Raw genomic sequence first — 19,155 nt, 5'->3', positions numbered from 1 at the left:
CTACGAGCTACAGTTAGTGTTTCAGAGCAGCGATACTGACCGTGGGCTGTGGTCAAGCTGACTGATGTACAGCTTTATGAGCGAATGCTCCTCAGCCCCAGGGCTGGATGCACTTAGCCCCTCAGGTAACCTGAGGGGTGCAAACAATGAGACCTCGTTAAAACCCTCCATGGACAGAGCAAGGCCCACTCAGAGAGGAAAGATGTTCAGTGTACATAGCTTTATTGAACAGCACCCTTGAAACAGAAATCAGAGGCTAACCTCCATGGTGAGAGATAGCAAGGCCCGCAAACTTGAAACAACATATTTGTGGTTCACAGGGAACATTCCAGAAGGACTGAAAATGGGGAAAAAAGGGAAATGATCCTAGTTTGGCTTAATGGGTACCACGCACCCTGGAGGAACCAGAACAGCTCAAAGTATAATAGCAATATTTTAGAAGAGAGGAAGCCATGTTATCCATCTAGACGCATCCACCATAAGCACCGTCCGAGCTGAAATGATATAAAATGATCTTCAGTAAGGATGGGGTCTAGCTCTGCTTTGACATTTGCAGAATGCAGGCTCTCCTAATAAAAGCACATCTCTCTCAACGTCATGCCAGATCTTCCCTAGCGAGAGATAATGGGCCCGCGTCCCTTCTAGACTTTACGGTAGGAAAGATGGTTGAACTCGCTGGTGGCTCTGCGAAGGAGTGGGGAAAAAGAACATACTGAGGGCCAAGACCCTGTCTTTTCACCTGGAGGTTCTGCAGTTCAGTTTTGCCTCTGCATTTCCACTTGTTACAGATTTGCATAATCTACTGGGAGGCAACACCATGAACCACCTCGTCTTATTTATTATGCTAATTACAATTACGGGGAGCATCTTCATCTCATGTTCTTGCTGATGGGCAAATACAGGAACTTAGAGGAAAAAAATCAGAAGCTTTCTGAGTCTCATTGTGTGCAAATCCTTACTTGAACGTACCAGGCTACTAGAGGGAAATGGTATTTCAGAAACCTCTCCGGGGGGAGCAGACCGATTATGTTCCTTTTATGAAACAAGAAGTTGGTTTTTGTTTTGTTTCATTTTGTTTTGTTTTCTGCTGAAAGGCACTTGAAATCTTATGTTCATTACTCACTCCAAATTTCCTTACCTTTGTTTCCGCTTTCCTGTGAGCCTTCTCTGTGTATTTATAAAATAAGTCACTGATACTTTATTCATGAGATTTGAGCAAACAATTTGGAGAGCCTCTTGACCCTGCATATTTATCAAGCTAGCACTAAGAGAAGTATTTGCTTCACCTGTTCTTTGCTCATGTGGGGGTGGATTTTTGTATAAAAATAGACACCTTCTCCTTTTTAAGAAGTTCTTCTTACCATCCCTGAAATCACTTAAACAAAAACTATACTTCCAAGTTTGGTCATCAGCCTCTAGCCTCAGGAACTCCAGAGCTCACCAAATTATAAGATGAGATTTATAAGCTGTTTCAGAATGTACCTAATAATTTCTCATTGCATCTTGAAATTCCAATTCTCTCTCTTAAAGGGGCCATTCCAAGTTCTATAAAGGTGACTTTCTCAACGACATGGAATACAGGTGTGTCGATCATAAAACTTAAACACACCCCATGTTCTTACTGTGGGGAGATTGTAAATTCAAGTTTCCAGAAATGATATTCATCCCAAAAGCCATCCCAGCCATCGTCAAAAGCATCCAAAAGAATGAAAGTGAAAACCTGTGACAGATACTTACAAACCAGTTCCTAACAATAATCTTCCACACCTGGCTTGCACTGGAATATTTTTCTTAACACAGAATCAGGGGTTATTACCCAGGAGAGGGCTTATTTCATAATAAGATTGGAACTTACCTCCTGGTAATAAAAGGACTTCCTGAGGAGGGGACCGAGTGGGAGAAGAGGGTATCATTCATGCTGGTTACAGGTCTGGGCGGCCTAAAATGAAGGACAATGTGGGGGGAAAGTTAAAACAAATAGAAGTCACAAGTTAAAAACTATCCACCACCTTCCCAGAAAAGGGGCTGGAATCAACACAAAATTTTATATCTTGCAATGAAATTCTTTAAGTGTTTTGGGAAGTTACATTTCCTTAAAAATGTGGAATGTCCAATAAACATTAGGAGGAAAATCTCTGGACACCACAGGCATGTTTATCCATGAGATTTGAGCCTTCAAGTTTCCTTGAGTCATATTCTTGAATGGAGCAAGGACTCTGAGGTGGCCTCAGGTCCACTGTCTTCTCAAAGGAGAACCTCTAAAAAATTGATGATAAGCACAATCTATATCCTCTCAGAAAGCAGAAGTTCCAGAAACTTCTCCTGTGCTCCACATAACAATGGCTCTTTCTCAAGACACCTGCTCTGGAAGGAGCCAGTTGCAAAATCATATTGAGCCTGAATTGTTCTTGTTCTATGCGAAGATGCAGTCAAGCACACCAGGATTGTTATCTGGATGTTCTACACAATAGGGCACGTATGCAAGGCATCCTCTAAACTTCCTTTCATATGACGAGAGAAAGAAAATAGTGTTCAGTATTTCTCAGAACTGTGAATGGCCTTAAACCCCAACTGCATGGGATCTGTCATTTCCAGTTGTATTTTTCATTTTAGCCTGTCATCCTGTACCTGTCACTAATGTCTTCATTCAGGCAAAATGACAGAGCTATGACACATATCTCATCTCCAAGTGGTTTTTAGTCTTCTATTAGGTACACTGGAATATGTTCCATGAGATGGGATTGAGAGTTCAGAATATGGGTAATGAGGCAGGGCATCATTCCAAGTCAGAGGAAATTTTGTTCTCACTATACTTCTGTACTGGAGTTTGATGAAGCAGAATTTGTGGACGCCAGACATTAATCATGGTAGCCTACAGAATCTGTGTTGGCTTGATCAAGAGATAAAGTTTTAACAGTTTAGTTTCTACCTTAGGGAACCAAAGTTGTTTTTGGATTCCACAATGCAGAGATCCTGAGAAAAAGGTAGACTTGTTTATCCCAGTGTGTTTATGCAACTGGAAACGATGCTATACAGGCTTTAAAAGGTCAGCACAATATGCAAAAATTCATTGAAACTTTTGGTTCCCAGTACTTGGTGCTAAACAGTGTTCGAAGATTTTTACAGACATTATTTCCTGGGGGAGGTGGAAACAGCAGCCTATTTCATCTAGTCTAAACATATCAGCTGACATTCTGAAAACTATCTGAGTGTTTTGCATTACTTACGTAAGATGTGTCTTTGACACGTGAGGCTAGTTTAAAACTAATTCTCCCTTGAGCACAACACTTTCACCTTGTAGGCAGGATGCGAATTTTATACAAATGTCCTCTGTGAATTTTGAAAAGTTAGGTAGATCAGATGTTAAAACAGTAAGAATGAGGGGCACCTGGGTGGCTCAGTGGGTTAAGCCTATGCCTTCGGCTCAGGTCATGATCTCAGGGTCCTGGGATCGAGCCCTGCATCAAGCCCTGCATTGGGCTCTCTGCTCAGCAGGGAGTGTGCTTCCTCCTCTCTCTGCCTGCCTCTCTGCCTACTTATGATCTCTGTCTGTCAAATAAATAAATAAAATCTTAAAAAAAACCAAACAAACCAGTAAGAATGAAATAGCTTTCTTCTAACTTTGCAACAAGTTGAAACCATCAACTTGACCAACATTTCTGGGTTTTTTGAGTCTTTTTTAACTTTCCCACCGTGCTCTAGCTCTAGGAAATGAGAAAACAAGTTGACTTGGAATACTTTTTAATTAGCCTGGTAAATTTACTCTGTAGAACCTGGTCACTGCCAAGCTGAAATTGCAGTTTCTTAGTAAATGGCTTCCTGTTTAAGGTTCGTCATGAAGATGTTGAATTTGGGACACAGAATGACTAATCTTGGCACCAAATGGTGACTTTCAAAGGGACTGAGGTTCTTATTTCCTCCATCATCAAATGGGAAGTTACTTTATCTAATAACTAGGTCACACTGGGAATTTTAAATGTATTGATTCTTGTGAGAAAGAAATAGCTTCACAAGATAAAGTCATACAGATTAACTGCAAAATTTTCCTTGTGGACAAGACCTTCACAGAGAACTTTTTTAAAAAAGATTTTTATTTATTTATTTGACAGAGAGAACGAGACAATGACAGAGGGAATACAAGTAGGGAGAGTGGGAGATGGAGAAGCAGGTTTCCCACCGGGCAGGGAGCCTGAATTGGGACCTGATCCCAGGACCCCGGGATCGTGACATGACCTGAGCCAAAGGCAGATGCTTAACAACTGAGACACCCAGCTGCCCTCACGGAGGATATTTTTTTTTATAAAACTGGCATTCATCTTGTGACTAGAAAGTATTCCGCTTAAGACAGAATTAGTTTTAAACTAGTTTGATGTTACTCACTTGTATTGTGTCTCATAACCACTTATAATTATGATTACGTCTTTATAAGCACAAAGGGGACTACTGAACTACTTACCAAGTGTCACTTTTGGCAGCAAGAAATTGAATGCAATAGAGACCGTTAATCATGGTAAAATTAACAAGAAATACAACAGCTTAGAACAAATGCCAAAATACCAAAATGTCACCACTTAAGTGGCCTTACATACCTATGGTCATTTAGAATGGCTACATGAATGGCATATTTTAAAATTAGAAGTCTGAGCTATCCCCATCAAAACAAACAAACAAAAGAAAAAGAAATGGCTATCTGATCAGAACAAAAACATTTTAATAATAAATGAAAGAGAAAAATGTCTAAAACTAAAAATAGGAAAAAAATCTGGTCTAACAGAGATTGGATCTTCTGCACGCAGAATTTCCTGTATGTTATTCCAACAATTAAATGTTTTTCACAGATTGCATTTTAAAATTAAGACATTCACCCTGGAAAAATATATTATCCATGAGTACAGACCACTATTTTGATTCGAGGACTCTTCGGAGAATCTGGTTAAATATATGGAACTTTTCTCAGGAAAAGGCCTATTTGTGTAGAATTTTAAGGGAATCCCAAAACTCTGCGTGGAACTCAAATTGTGTAGAGAGTGCCCTCAGTGAGTCCAGTGAATAGTATGTCAAATCAGATTGCCACTAGACAGGTAAAAATTTGTTTACTCATTAGCCAGTTAAATACACACATCCACCAGCCAGAGCACGACTGGGTACAGGCCCTAGGCTATGTAATACCGCAGTGTGCCTGACCACGAACTTGACTTTTATTTCACTGTCTCATTTCCTAATTTTGTCTCCAAGTGGGAGGAAGCATCCTAATTCTGTTCTGCTGCAAAACTCTCAGAGTCAGGCTGTTCACATCTCTCCCTCTAGTTTCCTCACACCCATCAGCTCTGAAGGAACAGTGCTCTCTGGGCTGAAACTCCCAGCGGCGCTGGTAGGAAGTGACTGTACAGCAGAGCTCGGAGAGACGCTCTCAGTTACTTTGCTCATTTATTAGCAACGTAGGGATTGTCTCTGGCAGGGTGGGGTGTGTGTGGGGGTAGAAACACTGTTGTTGAGACCTTAGTAAGAACAGCTCGTATGGGGTCGTTTTCTGCAAGCTACTGGCCCTCTGGGATACTCCCCAGATTTATTTATCCCTGGTTTCTTTTAAGGCTTATTTTTAGGATCAAAACTTCCAAAAATAAGTTAGTCACATTCTCCAGAATTAGCTTACATTTGTTTTTTGGATGCTTAGCCCATGCCAGCAACGTAAGCCTCCAGGCTGTGTGTATTGCCAAAGGCAGTAAACCCTCCGTGTACACTTGGGAGCAAACCAAGATGAGCCCCGTGGTATGTACACAAAGCCATAGACATGACATAGCACAAATCATTTGATGGCATTTGCTTAGGTCCACCAGAGGAAAGAGTGACCGCTTCCATAAAGGTCTCTGAACCATCATGGCGCCTCTGACGGATCACGTTCTGAACTTCCTGACGCACGAACTTTGTACTGGGTGGTTTCCGATACTGATAGGTCTGATCAGCCACTTCTTGATGTCAACATGCAAACTGAGGCCCTGAGTGTGGCTGGTCCTACTGAACTGTGCAACACAAAAAGTGGTTTGTGTTGAGGGGGGAACTACCTTTTTTAGAGTCTTTCTGATGGTACCTGCAATGACATAATTCCTAACTGGGCATAGAAGCAGATGGTGAGCTTGCCAAGATAATATCCAGGAAGAAATACTTCTTCTCCCTCAGCCTCCCCGTTATCTGGCCACCCAGGTCTGAGAGAGGCTCCAGGGCCCGAGGCTTCTGGAAGGTGGAAGGAATGAGTGGGAGCACCGTTTCTGCACATATCCCCCTCTGTCCACCAAACTCAGGTAGACTTTGGAAAAAGAACTTTTTAAAGTCTGTTTTTGGATGTTCTGAGGAATTTTACCACCAACTTCCTCTTTCCACCTTCCCATGTATGGGCCATGATTCTTCTAAAATTGTGCAGTTTAGGATAAGACAACAACGATTTTTAGATTTGTTGATATCTTTAAGATGACTGACTTTGCAGATAAATGAAACAAGGAGCTTTTATATTTGGGACTCAAAGCACAAGTGATATTAAGGTAGAGTGTGCTTTAAAATTTTCTCATCATGGTTAATTTCATTGATTGTTACTGTCTAGTAAAACCTCTACTAACAACTGTATTTTATAATGATGCTTTTTGAATATTTTCTACCTGTAGGTGAATAACGTTAGCGTAGCATTCTTGTACATCAAGAGAGAAGTACTGTTTACCCCTACAATAAAAGATTATAGTCCCATTATTACTCTGTTTTTTATAAATTAAAATTTAAAACTTGATTCCTAGCAATTGATATGAAGTTGCCTTTGTATGGACATGAACATACATGAATGAAGAAAAATGTCTTCCTCTGGAGGGCAGAGATACTCACACAATGTGGGCCAAGTTGAGTGGCTTCTCAGGCTGGTCAGGGAACATGGGGTGCAAGGGCTCACGGCTTGAAGCGCAGCTCAGAGACTTGCTTAATGCATTAGTTAGCTTCTTAGCAGGGGATTTCTGGAAAGAAGAAGAAAGGTAGAAGTGATAAGAACTAACAATGATGTTACATTCTCAGAGATGATTTGTTTTCATAATAGATATTCATTCATTCACTCATTCATTTCTTCATTGATTTATCCATGAAATCTTCAACTACCTACTACTCTAAGGGAATTTGCTCCATGCTGAAACTAAAGTTCTGGGACAATCCACCAGAGTGCCTGCCTCCTGCTGTTTTGTGTCAGCAAATGCTGTGATGAGTGGAAAGCGGTCATTGTGCATGGGACATCTGAGCTGGGACTGAAGGGACCAGCAGGAGTCCTTCTGATAGTAGCTCAGGGGACCGGGAAGGTCATTCCAGATGGAGGAAGAAGAAACCCCATTCTGGAGAGGAAAGTAGAAGACAGACCCTTGAAGTCCTGCACTGCCACATCAAGGACCATGGTCTTTATCTCAAATGCAGAGCGAGACAATGAAGACTTTATATTATAGAGGTGACAGGAGCAGATGTGATTCTAGAAGGATTACTCCTGCTTAAGAGCAGAAAACGATCTGGGAGACAGAAGTGGAAGTAAGAAGGTGAGCAGAAGGTTTCACAGGCATCTGGGTGCAAGATGTATTGGGCATGGCTGGATCCATCCAGTTGAAACTGAAAGGGGAACTTCAATCAGGGATTTTGGAGTTTAAAATTTATGTTCTTTCCAGAGCATCACGTTATCTCTTTTTCATTTAGACGAGTGGGATGTAGATCTTAAAATTTCACAGCCACTTCTTTTTTTTATTATTGTTATTTTTCTTTCTTTTTAAAAAATTATTTTTTTCTTTTTTTTTCCTTTTTTTTTTCACAGCCATTTCTATCAGAAATAATCTCCCTCATGTAATAAATCTTTACAGCAGCTTTTCCTTTCCACAAGAAGTCATTTACCATTCTGTCACTTGCTTTTATGCAGAGAGCCCATAATTGGCAATACAATGAAGCGACTTTTGTCCTCATGATCTAAAAGCTTAAGTGATAGAAGCGTTGTTCAAGAAGTTCCTCTTTGGCTTTCGTTAGGACATACAATTCTTAGAATACCTAAAACACAGCCACTGCAACAGCATTTCACCCCCATACACACTGCAGCCTCTTTATCCCCTTGACCGGTCTGATCCTACTTGTAAAGACGTTGTCCTGCCATATAACCATATAGTTTGGAGTCCACAATGTCTAAAAAGAGGCGCCTAAACTGACTTTAGCATTTACATAAAACGATCATTAAAAATGCTTAGTCTTCAAACACTAACCCTCCAGAATGTGAGATAGAACAAGTTTGAAAATTGGTAATATATCGACCATAAGAAAATAGAAAACGTTTTCTCCTATCTTCTGTACTAAACAGTGTTTCATGATCTGTGCTGGAAGATCCATGCTAGCATGTGACATAACCACCAGTGACAGGAGGCATCTGCTCTGGCCCAAAGCCCTCAGCATACGACCCCTTAGTGAAAAACTGGTACTCAATTTCAGAGTCTGAACGATGCTGAAAAATTAAAATATTTACACTGAATGCTAATAATCATTCCCAATAATCATTCCTAGAAAGAATGTTCTGATTTAAAATGCACTATCTGGGAACACCTGGGTGTTTCAGTCATTAAGTGTCTGCCTTCAGCTCGGGACATGATCCCAGGGTCCTAGGATCGAGTCCTGCATCACTGAGCTTTCTGCTCAGTGGGGAGTCTGCTTCTCCCTCTCCCTTTGCTGCTCCCCCTGCTTGTGCTCTCACTCTCCTTCCCTCTCTCTCTGACAAATAAAAAAATAAAATCTTTAAAAAATAAAATAAAATGGATTTTCTGAAGAACTTAAAAAAAAAGAATAAGTTACTCTTTGAGTAAAGGGTATGGGTTAATTGAAATGCATAAAATCTAGGAAAAAACTCATAATAAAAAGTTTGCATTTTCTTGTGTAAGAACTACTCCAAGAGCGGTTGGCAGGTTTGATGGTACAGCCCACAAACCCCAATCCATACATAGGGCAGTACTTTCACAGAAGCACAGGAACAACCTCAGGGGACCTGATCTTTGAGTGACTGAGACCTAGATCAGCAAACTAAACCGCTTGAACCCCGAGCTCACCCAGTTGGATTCCTCCTACACATGCATCATGTGGACAGACTCTCACAGGTCACCTCTGGCAAGCCGGTCACTCACAGTTTACGCAAGGATGATCTGCTCATAGAGACTACCTCCCTGCCTCCAAAAAAGAAAACTGGAACAGCACCACGAAGCCCACAGGCTCACACATCTTTCCTTTTACAAGCTCTAGCCATGCACTTAACGGAGCTCCAGAATCTGAGAGTCAAGGAACTAATGATAATTTTTAAGAAATTCCCATACCCCAAACAAAACAAAACTTGGAGGGAACCTTAACTTACTGTGAAAACGAGATTATGTCCCAAAGTTGCTAGTTCAGTTGTTATCTAAGCCAGTACTGAGCTGTCTGCGTCCCGAGAAGTAACAGAGTGTGAGTCTGCCTAAACTGTAAGTCCTAGAACGCGACACTGGCTTCAGATGCCGCAATGAAGATGTCCCAGTAAGGTGGGAGTGGGGTGGAGGGAGAGGGGAAGGAAGGCATGCTAGAGCAGAAGTTAGGTTTGCCTCTTGATTGTCCCGCTGCCATCTTTGCTGGTCCCTTGCATTCTGAGTGACGCTCACACATAGGAGGGTAAGTGTTGCCTGGACCTTGGCTTACCCATGAGGTGTACTCTTTCATTTGGTGCTGGTTGCTATGGGAACCGCCAGCGTGTCCCCTCCAGAAGCAGTCCTGACAGAGCTGGTAATTGTGACACTGTTGGCATCGGTAGCGGAATCCCATCATACTCTCACTGTGGCAGTAGGAACATTCAACCGGATGGAAGACTACGGGGGAAAGAAATGGAGGAAAAAAAAAAAAAGAGAGAAAATAAAAGTCTGAGCCAGAATAAGGAAAAATGCAGCCAAACAGGGACTGTGTTTTTCTGCTGTGTGCTGTGATTTCAGAGGCTAGCCAGTTCTGGCTGAGAGGAGAATTATGTTTATTCCTGGACTCTCACCACCCTTTTCACGCATGTGTGTGGAGGTGGGGGAAATGAAAGGGGATGGAGAATAGGTCTTCTTTTAACCACAAATTTCCCTCTCCACTTCCAGCTCTTACACTATGAGAATATAAATTACCTAAACTGACTCGTCTTTCCCCCAAACTGCTCCCTGTCTCCAGGAGACCAGCACAGCTCCCTAGAAGACTCAGAGGCACAACAGATGAACACGACTGACTCTCCACTGGGTGGAGAGAAGTGGAAAACAGGGAGAAAAAAGAAAGGGAAATGGGGTAGAGTATGAAAACTGGATAAGAGAATTGAATTATTTCATTAAAAAAATGGAGTGGCTGATGGTCTTCTTTCATGATTGACATTACCTCATTTAACAATTTTTTCTTTCTTTCCTGAGAGACAGATGGACAGAGCCCAAAGAGATGTGTAAATGATGTGAATACACTTCTAATTCAGATAGTTTGAGGGACACCGAACTCTCTCTAACAGACAATTGGAATTATAAAGCAGGCAAGGTAAAATACTTGAGATTTGAAGCTAACATATAACCAAATCTAAGTAATTGTCTACACGTTATGAGCTAAAGATATTAAACAACAACAATTTTTGCCTTTGGTCAAGTTATTCTTTATGTAACCACAATCATTGAAAGCTCCATTCAGAACATATGACTGAAGATTAGCAAAGTGCCATAATCTAATTTTCCCCTCTATCTCCTCCGCCTATTCTTGGCCGAGTGCCTAGGAATGGTCGATGCCATGTACACCAATATTGGAAGGTCAGACCTAAAAATAAACCTGGAAAATGTCTTATTCATTATGGAGATTCTTCTGCTACAGCAAGACTACAGCCCCACGTGACTTGTAACTGAGAGACACATGGTGAGATTTAATAAGCATATGGAATCAACAGTCCTAATTTTGCAGTGGACCTCGAAGGCCTTACTGATCAGGGAGAAAGTTTCTTTCAAAACTCAAGAATTACTGCATGACCTTTGTTTAATAACTGTAGACATGACAGCCTGCTAATTCCAAAAACTGCCATAGCTCAGGAGTAACTACTCACCATTTTCCACATTCGCCAGACGATGCAGAAGGGGCAGCCAGACCAGACACTGTGGGGGAGGGTCGGACATGAGAGTGTCCAAGAACCCATTTAAGGTGACTTTTTTCTGCATCAAAAAACCCACAAAAATTTAGAACCATTTGAGATGAAAGACACAAGACATTCAATGAACCTCTAACATATCAAGAAACAGAATATATTCTTATAGCTGGAGAACCAGTTCTGAACTTAAACCCTTTGGTTTCTTTTGACACTTCCACACACGCAGGACTGGGATATCTCCGTTGAGGCTGAGTCCATATTACCAGAACAACAGTTCTGGGAGGGGTGCTTTTGTGTATGAGGGACATATCGAAGTGATGAGGAAAGATGAAGGGTAGACTTGCTCTGTAAAATGTGACCCAACAGTGGGTCATAGCACGTGCCACAATTCCCGGAGCAGGTGGTCTTCCCCATCTGTAGAACAACGTCTTTTTCAAACTCCCTCCACTCCCCTAAGTCCTACATACTTCATGGTTAATATGAATGGTTCTGTGATACAAGATCAGCAGGGAGTCCTGTTAGGAGGGAGCGATCCTTCGCTGTGAGGAAAGAACCATCTATATTTTTGGAAAATCCTTTTTCTCTTTATAGATCTTTCCTCTTAATTCAGTCTGCATCTGTTCTCACTATCCTGGTTCTTTCCAATGCAGAAAAGGAATGTATTATAAGTTTCTTTCAAAATGACAAAAAATAAGAAGTTATAGGAGTATAAGATAGTATAATAGGATGAATGATAACAAAAGACATGTTTATATGCAAAAATCACTATTTGGGAAATTTTGAATTATAATATCAGGTGGATGGGGTAGTTTTTCTTTTTGTGTTTAAATTTCTATTTTAACTCCTGTTTAGTTAACCTACAGCAATATATTAGTTTCAGGTGTACAGTATAGTGATTCAACAATTCTATACATTACTCAGTGCTCATCGAGATGGGTGCACTCTTAATCCCCATCCCCTCACCAACTCCCCCCAGTATCCATCTGTTTGTTCTCTGCAAAAGAGCCCAAATAACCAAAGCAATTTTGGAAAAAAAAAGAAAAACAAAAAACAAAGCTGGACTCTAGATTTCAAGATATACTACAAATTGTAGTAATCAAAACAGTATTGTACTGGTACAAAAACAGATCAATGGAACAGAATAGACAGCCAGAGAATAGTTTCATATCTGTAGACAAGAAATCAGTAGTGAAGAGTTTTAGTATCTTTTCAAGGCACCTATGTTAATACTAATCCTTGTCATTTATTCACAAGATATTTTCATATGCTTCAATTAATCTTTTTTTTTCAGCAGATATTTATAATTTTAGCATTTCCTTGTAATACTAAATAGCTTAAGTTTTATAGGATTGATAGCAACATTATTATTAAAATATATTTTATATAAAGTATAAGTAATAAGACAACATTTTTTGAAAAAGCCACAACAATTTGTAGCATCTAAAATAATTCTGTCTTTCCAAAGAATCACTTGGAATGGCTTGTACTTTTTCCAATGAAGCAATGCAAACAAATTTAAAGTGTCATCATCCAAACTGCTGTGATAGTTTATGAAGGACAAAAATAAACTGGTCTTATTATTTTTATTTGTGTTGCCTCTTTTTATACTTCAAATGATCTTCTCCATTTTGATCATTCATCATACTGGCTAAAAATCACTTCTGACAATTCCCAAAAATGTTATTACGATTTTGACATATATAAGTTTCTCATCGTTGAGGATATATAAAAAATTATATAATAGAACAGTCTACAAGATATTTCAAAAGGACTTTTGAGCGGTGATAACATCATATATATAATTCTTATTGAACATGTAGGTCCTTGGAAAATAGAAAGATAGTCATCAAGAGAGTCAAAAGCAAAAACAAAGTACTGGGACTACACCAAAATCAAAAGCTTTTGCACAGCGAAGAAAACCATCAACAAATGTACAAATGTACAACAAACCCAGAGGTAGGGAGACCAGCATGAAGGTTAACACAATAGGCCAGGCAACAGATGAGGATGAGGAAAGAGATCAGAGAGACATTTAGAAGGGGAAGACAGCAGGGATTGAGGACTGATGAGAACTGTGGGTTGAGGAAGTTGTCTGGAAGGAGGCCAAGGTGAATGGAACCATTCTGACGTGACCAACTCTTAGGACAAGTATAAAGAGGAGTGTGCTTTGGCTGGGGACAGAGATGAGGGACCTAAGTCACCCTGGGGCTGGGGGAGTGGGAGGGGTCAGAAAGGCCTACTGGATGAGACAATGTGGAGTCTCTCCAACTGTCCCATCTCTTATTAGTTGTATGGATACCATTATGATTCTACAACAATCCATGACCCATAGGGATGTCTAAGGCACTTTGACCTCATAGGTCACAAGGAAACAGACTGATGAAGTTTACTAGGTGGGCAGTTAAATGCAGCTTTTCAGGGGCTGCTGTGCACTGATTTCTTAAGTAAGGGATCCTTTTAGAGGATAGTCTTAGTTATTATAAATTTTTTAATAATTTCAAGCAAAACCTTTAATTTCTGGGTTTGTAAATTACTACTGAGCTGTGCTGGAGAATGGTACCGGACATGGAGACTTTGTACGTGACTGGGCAGATGCAAACATGGAAAGCCCCATGAACTCAATAGCTTCTCTGGGTCAACTTGTACCACCCCACTTAAAATATGTTACTCCGAACAGCTAATGTATCACGTCAGGGGGAACTTAGCCAGCTGTGTTTGTCATACATTTGGCATCTGCTATATGATTCCTTTCTTGCTTCCTTTGCTGCACATTGGTGAAACCTGGCACTGGCTCAGACTTGTGTTTCATGTGAGGCTGAGTGACAGTTCAGCTCTTTTGATAAGCAGTGATAATGACCGCAATGATACCAAGCGTGGAAGGTCGTTGTAAGGATTAAATTAGACAATGCAAGAAAAGAGCTTAGCATGGTACCTGGCTCATGGTCAGGAAGTACCACCAATTATTATTTTCTAGGTAAGCTGACTTGAGTTACTGGCTCAGAGGTCATTTGTCAGAGGCTGGGAGATACTACAGGTTATCACGAAGAGGAGTCAAAGTGGTGACTTGATGTAACATACCGAAGGACAACCAAAGAGACATTTCCTTTTTTTCCTACCTGTTGAGAGAAACAGGACCTTGCTGACTGCTCTGTGTAACCAAATGAAGGGCCTTCAAAAACGGCTGTGGGTAGTTTGAGAACTTCCCGGAGGAATTGATCATATCGTCCATAAACCATCACCCCGCTGGAGTCAGAAATCATGGAGAAAATATCTGATGGAAGGAAAAAGAAAGATATTTACTCATCCCATGAATATATTCTCCACCGTTTCAGTGAAACATATCTCCTGCAAATAACAAAAACTGTAGCAGAATAAGTAATTTTTTATGAAAGAGTAACACAGAATTGTTATGCTGAAATATTCCTGGCATAGTATTGCCTTTGGTGTCTTTTTGTTGCTGATTCTGAAACACAGCATTAATTTGGGTAAAATTAGCATATTTTGATAAGACAGCATCCCATTTTTATTTTGAGGTCAGTTATAAGCTCAGATACCATTCAATGGAAGGAATTTTTAAATATGCGAGGGATATGCTGATCTCATTGAAACACACAAAAAACATTTACCATAACATTGGGGTGTGTATGTATCTAGCTAGCTAGCTATTTACTCATCTATATTACCACCAAGACCTTTGAGTTTTGGTTTAAGATATTGAAAAATGAAAGAAACGATGGGGATAAGGATGTAATGAAATCACCTGATTAACTTCCCACAGAAGCAGAAAACTTTCTATAAATCATGGTGTTCCAGGTGGAAGGCACTCGATTTACAGGGAAGAGTCTTTTGACTAACGTAGTCGAGGGGGAGCCTGGCCTTGGGGAAGATCAATGACGTAAAGTCGGAGTCCTGGGCAGAGTCTGTGTCTTCATTGAACCCCTGTCCTTCAGTTTCTGCCACTATGGGCACTTAGTGAATATTAATGGCATAATTTCTCAAGGTACTTTATAATTCCTCTGTGGAAGTCACTATGGAAATGAAAGCAAATGCTATCATAGTTTGTCACCAGGCTAGATTGTAACTAGGCCAGCACAGATGTTGGGATAAACTGTTGTAAATTCAATGTGTTGCCTCTGTTCATTTTGGGCTTAATGTCTCAAGGTCAAAATGCAATCTGGGGACATGGTTTTTACACTGCAGTCAGATGGTAAGCCTATTACAGGCTTTACCTGGATTATGTTTTGAGGATGTGAACTGACTCTCATTGCCTTCAAATACTCCATTTATAAAGAATTTCTACTGTGTTTTGAATTGTTTATCAATTATGAGGCTAAAGAAATTTTACCTAGGCTACAAAGTTAATGTTGTTCTCATCCACCGTCACAATTTTATCTCTTATGTTTATCTCTTTATCTCTTATGAATTCATTATAACTGGTCAAAAAATATGAAAAAAGTTGCCAACAGCAAAAAAAAAAAAAAACTCTTATGTAATCCCACATATATAGAAATGCAAGAATTCCAATAAAAACGGGAAAAAGGAAACCCAGGTCAAGGAAATGAACTTTCTTATCAGAGCTGCCATTTTGTGTGTTTTTAGGTAGGTTGGTCAACTATAATTGGGTCATCCTGATGCTCTTCAAGGCAGGAATTTTCTAAGCCAGGACACATTTTGAAAAGTAGCCTAAGTCTTTCAAATCTCCCATGGAAAGAATTTAGACAACAGCTGTAACTAGAGCAAAAGCTGACGAGTACCAACACTGACCTTTCACAAACTTGAAGCTCATATTAAGCTTGTCTGTGTTGATGAAGCTTTGCGAAGCAAGAGCCAAACTAGGGCTAGGTCACTGGGATCAAAGGGAAGGGGCTATTAATGGCCAATCTGGTTTTTCAAAAGAAATGAGGGACTCTGAGGAAGCGATCAAAATGATGTTTGCACCTTAGTTCTGGGCTCTTATGTTATATAACAACGTATATATGCACATATGGCTATGACAATATATATATACACATATGTAATATGCTAATATGTAATATATGTGTATGTAATAAAATAGAAGGTATTTCTAAGATTAAATTAGTCAATAGACAAAAAGCATACAGATATAAAGGACACAGACTAGTGCTTGACACTTAGTACACAGTACAGAAATGTGAGCTTTTTTACTATTAATTTCATGTCACATTTTTTCTGTTATTTACTTAAGATGCTTAGGCTTTGCCTCCCCCATGGGATTGCTCTGTAATGTTACCAGTCATACTCTAAATCACCTCTGTATTTCTGACGGCACCATACAAAGAGAGATACTTTAGAAGAATTTATATTCACTGATTCATTCATTTTAAATTAACTTAACACATACAAAATGTGTAAAACTGTGCTAAGCAATGACTACACAGAATATCCAGCACATAGTTCTTTTTTACTTATTTTTTAAAGGAATTAAAACAAAATTTTATTTGAAAATAACATCAAACTTAACAAAATAATTGCAGGAATAAGAGTACTCCAAAGAACACTCACACACAACCTTTATCCAGATTCATCTATGAACCCTTTATTCTATTTACTTTATAATTCTATCTATCATCTATCTAAATATCTGTCTATCTACCATCTGTCTATGTCTGTCTGTGTGTATATATGTGGAGCAAACATACAATTTTTTTCTGAATTGAGACTAATATGCATATATCATGGCCTTTACCTCTGAATGCAGCCAGTGTGTCTTCCCTAAGAGGAAGGGTATATCCTCTGATGAGATTACAGCAAGGGGCAGCAAACATTTTTCTGTAAAGGGCCCGATAATGATAATGATATTTTGGGTTTTGTGGACCACATATGGTCTCTGTCACACACTCATCTTTGTACTTCATACAACCTTCAGAATGTGGAAGTTAGTCTCCACTCACAGGCCATAGCTGGTTTACCCTGGGTTTCAGGGTAGTTAACCACTTTGGTATATTTAACATTGATACATCGATCTTATCTAATATTATCTGACCTCTTGGTCATATTCCAATTTTGTGAATTGGTCAGTAATAGGACATAGTTCTTGACCTCTGAGCAGTCCCAGTCCCTTGAGGGTACAGACGTGCTTACAGACTGCATCCTATGACATTGTAAATCCTCCGCGGTGGTGTGACTACTGGAACAGGAGTGTGCACGGGATGTAGCAGGAGCGTGAACAGAGGGCTTTCAGAGTGAGGGAAGATTTCCTTACCAAAGTGACTTCTGGGTCTTCCTAGGTGACAGAGGGGACTTCTAGGCCAAGCATAAAGGACAGTTAGGGGCTAGTCAGGCTTTAAGACACAGAATCAGGGTGTGTGCATGGGCACGCTCAGGCATGATGCACTCAAGGCCCTTCAAGGAGTTCATTGTTCCAGGGGCCCTGGGTGCCCATGAGGGCATGGTGGGAGACGAGGTAGAGATCTGAAGAGCTTTAGGCCTCTACTAAGGCACTTAGATCGTGTCCAGAAGATGTTTTGGGAGATGCTAAAGATTTAAGGCAGGCCTCTGAGTTAGAAATATTACCCCGGGGGGGGGGGGGCGGTAGGTGTGGAGACAGAACAGCCAGTTCAGTTATGGAAACCCAATAAATCCCTGGTTTTGGCCACAAGGCTATTCTTGTCAACCAGCCTTCCCCAAAAGTTTCAGCATAGCATGTGACATTCCAGGCAAGCAGCACTGTTTTCAAAAATTTTTAGGATCCTCAGGACCATCTGGGAGCCCCAGGGAAGAATTATAAACAGGTGTCCCAACTCATTACAGCAACAACTTAGAAGTGGACCAAGAACGATTTGACACAAACACGGCATTTGATTAGGTCAGTCTCTGTTTAGGTCACCGTGTCCTCTGATTGCAGGGGCAGCCTCACACTTGAGGCTGCTGTGGTTACGGTCATGAGAGCCTGCATATTGATTCCTGGCGGCCCTGAAGGCTGGAAATTGTGGTGCAACATGGAGTTGTTGTCCCTTTTCATTGATTTTAAAGCAGTTGGAAAAACTTAGTTTAATATCTTCTATCTTCCACTCTTTGCCTTCTAAAGTTCTTAATTTATTTTCAGCAATGACTCTTGCCCTGCCCTCTCCCACATGAAGGGGGTACTTGGAACAAACTAAATACCTCTCATCCTTATGCATGAAAACAGAAAAACTGCCAAAGGAGCACAGCTGGCATATTGGCTTAAAGTGAATTAGAATTGAAAGAAGGGAAAACAAAACCCTCAAACACTGAGAAATTCCATATCCTTTCATTTTACTTTTTCTTAGTACAAAAGCAATGTGGAAAATCATGACTTTGCCTGTTTTATCAGCAAGAGCAGCCAGCAAAAGAAGACCAGAGAAAACCCTCACAATCCCACTCTTCAAGAGTTAGCCTCTGCTGTCTGCGGGCAGATTGGCCCATATTTGTGTATTCAGCTAATAATTATCACTGAAGCCAGAAATATTGGTGACTGAATATTTATTTTTGACTAACTAACATTTTGGCGAAGTTCTTCCAACCAAAGTGCTTGCAGTTAAATTGTGTTTGTCAAATTGCTCTCAAACGACTTACCAGGAAACCACAAAAACCACCTTCTTGGGATTCAGTAAACAAAGAGTGACTCCTCAGCAGGGCAGCTGGGGCTACATTAAGCTGTGATTTGGAACCACTCCACTGTGAGAGGGCAATATCATAGCTCTCAGGATCATGTGATCTGTTTTTGGCATTCTTTAGAATTTGTGACACTGAAACTGATTTCTGCAGACTGAAGAACACAATCTACTTCCGGTAAGACTCATGTAAGACTTCTTTCACCGCACAGATGAGGGTTTACTTCGGCTACTAGGTAGCAAGCATGCTTTGCTCATCGAGGGTGGGGTGAAGAGAAAACACCCTAGGGGTGACCTTGTTTGCTCTGAATTCCTGGACATGCAATAGATCTGCCAGGGTTTTGACTGCTGGTAAAGTTCTGCTCAGAACCTTAGTTATCTTGAGCTTTCTAACTCTGCAGACATGGTTCT

The 19,155-nt window shown here is 40.4% G+C and overlaps 1 protein-coding gene across 17 annotated transcripts in view; it reads right to left on the bottom strand.

Moving 5' to 3' along the window:
* DTNA (dystrobrevin alpha) overlaps window positions 1–19,155 on the bottom strand; it is a 357,028-nt gene that overhangs the window by 59,976 nt on the left and 277,897 nt on the right. For 12 of the 17 annotated variants that reach the window (XM_059409438.1, XM_059409440.1, XM_059409439.1 and 9 more), the window contains 6 exons: window positions 14,266–14,420; window positions 11,108–11,213; window positions 9,706–9,872; window positions 6,868–6,992; window positions 1,856–1,939; window positions 41–130 (listed from right to left, as the gene is read on the bottom strand). In XM_059409438.1, coding sequence (XP_059265421.1) covers window positions 41–130; window positions 1,856–1,939; window positions 6,868–6,992; window positions 9,706–9,872; window positions 11,108–11,213; window positions 14,266–14,420 — 727 coding nt within the window. Of the gene's footprint in view, window positions 1–40; window positions 131–205; window positions 495–1,855; window positions 1,940–6,867; window positions 6,993–9,705; window positions 9,873–11,107; window positions 11,214–14,265; window positions 14,421–19,155 lie in introns of those variants that run through there. The other 5 variants (XM_059409445.1, XM_059409446.1, XM_059409447.1 and 2 more) reach the window with 2 other exon arrangements.

The sequence above is a fragment of the Mustela nigripes genome, chromosome 8 (genome assembly GCF_022355385.1).
Source record: "Mustela nigripes isolate SB6536 chromosome 8, MUSNIG.SB6536, whole genome shotgun sequence".
NCBI classification, from domain to species: domain Eukaryota; kingdom Metazoa; phylum Chordata; class Mammalia; order Carnivora; family Mustelidae; genus Mustela; species Mustela nigripes.
The sequence above is the reverse complement of the archived record's forward strand: the minus strand, read 5'-3'. Positions and strand labels throughout refer to the sequence as shown.